The sequence below is a fragment of the Arachis hypogaea genome, chromosome 13 (genome assembly GCF_003086295.3).
Source record: "Arachis hypogaea cultivar Tifrunner chromosome 13, arahy.Tifrunner.gnm2.J5K5, whole genome shotgun sequence".
NCBI lineage: Eukaryota > Viridiplantae > Streptophyta > Magnoliopsida > Fabales > Fabaceae > Arachis > Arachis hypogaea.
In genome coordinates, this window is record NC_092048.1 from 1,763,872 (window position 1) to 1,770,131 (window position 6,260).

Here is a 6,260-nt window from a genome sequence, read left to right on the forward strand (position 1 = left end):
CTAAATCGCCTCTTTTGGTGCAGTTTGAGAGGCATGTATTGTATTCTCTTTTTTACGGTATCTTGTGCAAGTTAAAGATTAATTTGTTGCAAATTTGTGCTCGATTTAAGAGATAACATATTGAATTAGATTCTGAAATTAATATGACAACATTTTGTCATATAAGAGACCCAAAACTAAAAGGAGTTCCCAATCAAACTTGCATTTACAAGCCACCAAAATACTAGAATTAAGATGAGAAAAACTCGATCTATGAAAAGTTGAAAACCACTAAAAGAGAGATATGCTATAAGGCTCTTGCAATGGTTGGTCATCAGAACACAAAATTGGTTTCCTTAGCCTACTGTTTCCTCTATATGCTCATCCATGACTAGCAACACTGTTTAACAAAAAGGGTTAGTCACTTCATGTTCAAGCAAACCATAGTAACCCTAATGACTCCTGATATCCTGGATATAGCGACCAATTTGCTGCGCACCGAGATATAACGCATCTACCGCAAGAAAGACTCCAAGCTGTGAGGAAATGATCAAACATACAAAACATCATGATTGAGAAAACAAGAGTTGCGACTAACAGAAAGAAATATAGATTTCGCAAATTACCAGCCGTGCCGAGAACACTAATCTATAACCCCAACCTTCCTTCGCTGCAGCCGCTCTTTGCTGATCAGTCCAACTGGATAATCATGAAAACATAAATTTTGCATTTCCAGTAGTAATATAATGAAACTATATTTAAATGGTGCACATAATGATTATGTTGTTTCAATTTTATATATAAATCCCCTTTTTATATTCCAATCATTTTTCTATCATGCAATGCAGCCATAAAATCTAGCTACACAGTTTTGTATTATCAACAAGCAAAGACAGGACATTATTAAGATTTGTATCTCATGCTGAAATCTTCCAAACTTCTTTGTCTTTGCAATTTATGTACTCACATGCTTATAATGACAATTTGAATATTTTCAAAATGTTATTTGATTTCATCTTAAAAAAGGAAAATCACAATAAAATTACCACAATAAAAGTTTTGCATGTTTTTCCAGCCAATTAATAAGTTCATAACTGTTAAAAGAAGCAAAAAAGTCAAGCATAGCAAGAACTTCTTTTGATTAAAAAAAATGCACACAGTATACAATAATTCATACTTTATAAAATTGAAAAAGCTTTAAATTGACAAGGCAAACCACATCATATTACATGCACTAAGAGAGATATAGTTGAGATTAGATAGTCACCCAAGGAATTCTGAAACGCCACCAATTCCGGCAAACTTAAGAGGCATAGGACCCTCTACGATGAGATCCTGCTCCGCAGTAATAACGAGAGCCGAGAATGCATAACACTCGTCAGATAAGCTAATTTTCATTTCCAAAGTACAATAGAATACCAAAAAAAATGTAAAATTGGAAAACATGCCTCGTCATCAGCAGCCTCTAATCCTCCTTGAACCCAGAACAGGTTTTGATAGCCGGCGTTGTACAACAGTTCACAGGCAGCTAATGATCTGAGCAGAAAATAAGGTTCAGAACTACTCAAGGACTGTGTTCGGCAACAGTGAAATGATCTGAGAATTTTCTTTTATGCATGCAAACTAATTCAACTGGTGCAACAGCTAGAAAATTAGTACTGAATGTGTTGCAAGGGAATGGAAAATTAGTACAAATAACGAATAGCAATTTAGCCTGCTAACAACTCGATTATGCGTACAAAAGCTCACCTCAGTCCCTTCTGGCATGCAACTATCAATTCTGTATCTTTCGGGAACTTCTCCTCGACTTTGGCTAAGAACTGGCTGTTGGAAAAAGGGAAAAGAATGAATGCGGAAATTCTTGTACACAGATCATGAATTATGAAAGTAAAGGGGAAATTGTACTGTCTTTGCTTCGTACTAGTCGATATTACATACATGGCCTTGATTTGTAAAACCATACACTAACCTCATCTAAGGTTTTGAATGATACCGAACTCAATAACTTGAAATTTTTGTAAAATATGACATTGACCTTCCCTATAAAGTATAAACATAACAGTAAGGTGCCGAATGTGACCTCACATGACCTTAGAGGAGTTCAGTGTAATTTATACAAAAAAAGTAATGATGGTTCATGATACCTATCATAAGACAGTGTAGGCAAGCCACTCCACCAACCTCCTGTTTAACACAACATCAATTCAAATGCAGTAGATTTGTGCCGAAATGTTGAAAATTGCTGCATAACTTCTGAAAGTCTAGAATGAAAAATTAATAATGGAAGAGCCAGCATGGATCTTTCATTTCAATACCCATAACGAAATTCGTGACTTTTCTTGGAATGCTTCCAGCATCTAGTCTTTTGTCAACATCAAATATCGGAATCCAGGTTGAACCTCTCACCCATGCCTAAAAATTATGCAAAAGGAAAAGACAATGAACATTATAATGATAAGGAAAAGACCATAAGAATGAACACTAAGTTTTAGATTACGTATTCGCAAAAAGAACTGAATAAAGATGTGCAAATTATGCTTTTTAACAAATGACAGCTACCAATGTCAATGACCATCATGATAATAATAATCATCATGTCTTGACACATACGGCACCATGTTTACGCAGTCGAATTATTTTTCTTTTGACCTCCTAAACTCCTACTTCAAGTAAATGGCTAACCAACATGTTCAATATATTTGCTAATATAGACAAACATAAGGAACAAGTAATACATCAAAAGAGAAACCTTGTTGTGCTCGTTCGACGGTCGAACATCAAGAAAGGGCTTGTTCGAAAGCTGAACTGCATAACCAGCTTCCCTTGGGGTAAGAACTTTAACCTTTCCATCTCTTATCTACAAAAGAAAAAGGGTTAACTTAAATCAAAATGAGAGATCCAATATGATCAGCATCATGATCTAAACTCTAAATTCAAGAAGAAACCAATCATAGACAAGAAGGCACCTTTCAAAAACAAAACCTTTATCATAATACTACACAAGTTCAGGCCTTTGAGATAATTACAAACAACAAACACAATTTACAACTGAAAATTCAACTCTATGAATTATAGTTACAAGCATAAAATTGAATAAAATTATTATTATTACCAGAGCTTCCCGTCTCTTTCTAGCAGCAGCCATGTCCCTCATTTGCTTCAATTCATAGTCCTCACTATCAGCTTGAACTCTAACAACACTCTTCTGCAAACAAAAAAGGGCACATCATACATAAACAAGGAAAAATCCACAAACCCATCAATTAAAAAACAAAACTTGAATAAGAAAAGAGGGAGATTAAGAATGAATAATACCAAAGAGAGTGTTGTGGTGGCAGTGAGAGAAGGAGTGAGTTGTAAGGAAGAGAGAGAAGCATAGTGAGAAGTTGAAGAGAGAGAAGTGAAGTTGGAATTGGAATTTGTAAGGCTAACAATGTTTATGGGAAGAGAAACAGCTCCCATTATTATTATTATTAACACTGAAAACTGCAAAGTTCTTCAGAAATGAATGAATCAATGAAGAAGAAGAAGAAGAAGAAGAAGAAGAAAAGTTGAGGTTCTTATCATCCCCTACTCTATTTTGTCCTTTCTATCTTCACTTCTTCTGTTCTTCACTTTATTGTTCATGCTCAATTAACAAAGAAAATTCTCATTTTTATTAAAAAAAAAAAACTAAATATGTAAATATCAATAGAAATTATATTTATATCACTTTGGAAATAAAACTTATTTTTTTTACTTTCTATCATTTAGTTTTAATATAAAAAAATACAAAAGTATATACTATATACACATAAGTAATATATAAAAAATATTGGTAAAATATCTAATTTATTATGTTCATTTTGGAAAAGGACATTCTTGAGAGTTGAGAGCATATACTTTCAGTTTTAACTATCAATTTTAGTTCAATTTTATTTTGGTTTTCACAAAATATTATTTTAATATTTATTAAATTATAATAAAAAATGAGTTAATATTAACGTGATTTATATGTGATAATTTTGTATTAAGATAAATTATAGTAAAATGAATGTTGTTTGGATTATATTATTTAAAATTATATTTAAATAAAAATTATTAAAAAAAAAGACACCAATTTATAATTTTGTATCATTTAAAACCATATATTTTTTAACATTCTTTGACTATAATTTTTTTTATAAAAAACTTAAATTTATGTGTTGAAATTTAGTATTTTTTTTGTCGTAATTTGTCGGTCCTCTTTTTAGTACAAATTTTAAATAAAAACTATAATCTCAATAGTAATTTGCTTTCTTCATCCATAGTTGATAAAAATCGTTTGTTTTTTTTTTTTTACCAAAATTATGAAGACTCAAACCCGCAACCTCTTAAATGAGTATGAAAAGTTTATGTCATTTGAGCTATTACTCATTTGCTTTAAATATGAGTAATTTTGGAATAAAATACTAGTTGAAACTTGAATATGAACATCGATAAGATTAGATAAATTGTTATATTATACATTAGCGAAAAAACGTTTAAATAATTAATATAAAATTAATAAAAATACAACAAGGTTATTTAAATTTAAATGTTAACAAATTATTAGATTCTAATCCAACCAAATCTATTTGTATACTATCTTTGTTTTAAAATTAAATAATTACCACATCACACATCTGAATATTCATAAATTTTGTTTCGAATTGCACTTAAATTTGAAAGAAATCTTTTTTAAATTAAAATAGAAAGAAAATGGATATGTAATTTTATTCTAGATAGCAAGTTAAGATGAATGTCCAGTGTCCAATAACTATTAATAGAGAACATCAAAGAAAAAGTTTCAAACAAAAATATTTATATTATAATAAAATAAATGAAAATTTGATAAAAAAAAATTAAAACTTAGTAAAAAAAATACTAAAAATCAGGTGATTGTTGATAAAAATATCAACAAGAATAATTAGAAGCTGTATTTTTAAAATCAGGTGATTGTTGATAAAAATAGATAAAAATTGAATTGAGAAAATATTGCGTTAATATTAGAGAAAAGCCATAGCCAAGGTTTTGATAGTTCTATATAAAGTAGTATTTTCATTTAATCGCGTATTTATATAATATTTTTGCTTATTATAAACTACGCAATTCACAGATATATTTTCTCATTAACCTATCTTCATATTTTGGTCTTTCTTTAAAAATAGTAAAAAAAATGGATTTTTTTCCTTTTCATTATCAAATTTTATAAACCCAAAAACATTCACTATGATATTAGAAAAGAAAAAATCGTAACTTTAACTAATCTCAATTCCAATTTGCACATTAACAATAACATAAAGCAACAAATTAAAATCTCTATTATTTACATAATACACAATGGCAATTTGGAGTATCCATTTTTCTTCGTGACGTTGTTGCACTTTGCTTCCTCATAATCATGATTAAGAACTTGATTATTATAATGATGCTTACAATAAGTTCCATTAGCTTCAAACGCCTTGATGAGCTTCAAGAAGAGCTTGTTCATAATTTCATCCTTAGAATCCATATAATTCTTAAAGTTTCTAAGAATTTCATGGGCTTGAGTTCTAAAATGTCCCTTAACCAAGATTTCAAAACCCTCCAATGGTGACTCTAACATCACAAGCATGGCCTCCCATGTTCTAATAATTAGAACATTTTTTTTATTCCTTGAAAACTCATCATTGAGAAACCCTTGAATAGTGACAAGTATATCTAATATTCTAAATGGATTTGAAGAAGAACATTTTCTCTTAGAGTGTGGTAGGTTGACTTTTCCATTCTTTTTCAAATTTGGATTCAAATCATAGTCATAAGAATGGTAGAAAAGTTTAGGAGGTTGATTAGGGTAATCACAAGTAAAACATATGTCGAAGCAAAATAATGCGTTATAATAAATGGTATTAGGAGGACCTTTAATTATAGCTCTCATAAGATAAGGTCTTGACTCATAAACCCTAACATAAATGGAAGAGTTAATTAGATTTAAATCTAATACTTCCCATTCTCTCCTAATTATGAAATTTAGAGAAATTTTTTCACTAATGTGATACTTAAGGAAGTTGTCGTGACTAAAAAACCGATGATCAGTCGGAGAAGATTGTACCTTGTCGAAATTCTTTATCTTCCAAAAATTCATCTCAAGTTCATCTTGTAATTCTTCAATCTCTCTGTAAATTTGTGCAACTAGCATTTTTTGTTCTTCCTTTGGCTTCTCTAATGCTAATTTGCTTTCTTCCTCCATGATTGATAAAAATTGTTTGCTTCAAATGTGACCGAAAAGAAAATCAAACAAC

The 6,260-nt window shown here is 30.2% G+C and overlaps 1 protein-coding gene across 1 annotated transcript; it reads right to left on the minus strand.

Annotated features, from left to right (window-relative positions):
* Nucleotides 1-104: 104 nt before the first annotated feature.
* On the minus strand, nucleotides 105-3,651 carry LOC112736322 (rhodanese-like domain-containing protein 11, chloroplastic). The gene is made up of 10 exons (XM_025785715.2): nucleotides 3,295-3,651; nucleotides 3,092-3,184; nucleotides 2,729-2,836; nucleotides 2,295-2,391; nucleotides 2,124-2,163; nucleotides 1,729-1,803; nucleotides 1,428-1,515; nucleotides 1,247-1,314; nucleotides 606-678; nucleotides 105-515 (listed from the first exon to the last, which is right to left on the minus strand). Exons 1-10 carry the CDS (start codon nucleotides 3,439-3,441, stop codon nucleotides 432-434), a joined length of 873 nt encoding a protein of 290 aa, XP_025641500.1. The 5' UTR covers nucleotides 3,442-3,651; the 3' UTR covers nucleotides 105-431.
* Between the last annotated feature and the right edge of the window lie 2,609 nt (nucleotides 3,652-6,260).

Excerpts from the sequence above, each read along its gene's own strand:
- LOC112736322 (XM_025785715.2), bottom strand. The coding sequence starts at position 3,441 with ATGGGAGCTGTTTCTCTTCCCATAAACATTGTTAGCCTTACAAATTCC. Across the intron at positions 2,837-3,091 it reads GAAAGAGACGGGAAGCTCTG|ATAAGAGATGGAAAGGTTAA; the intron begins GTAATAATAATA and ends TTTCTTTTGTAG. Across the intron at positions 1,804-2,123 it reads CCTACACTGTCTTATGATAG|CCAGTTCTTAGCCAAAGTCG; the intron begins GTATCATGAACC and ends TTTTTCCAACAG.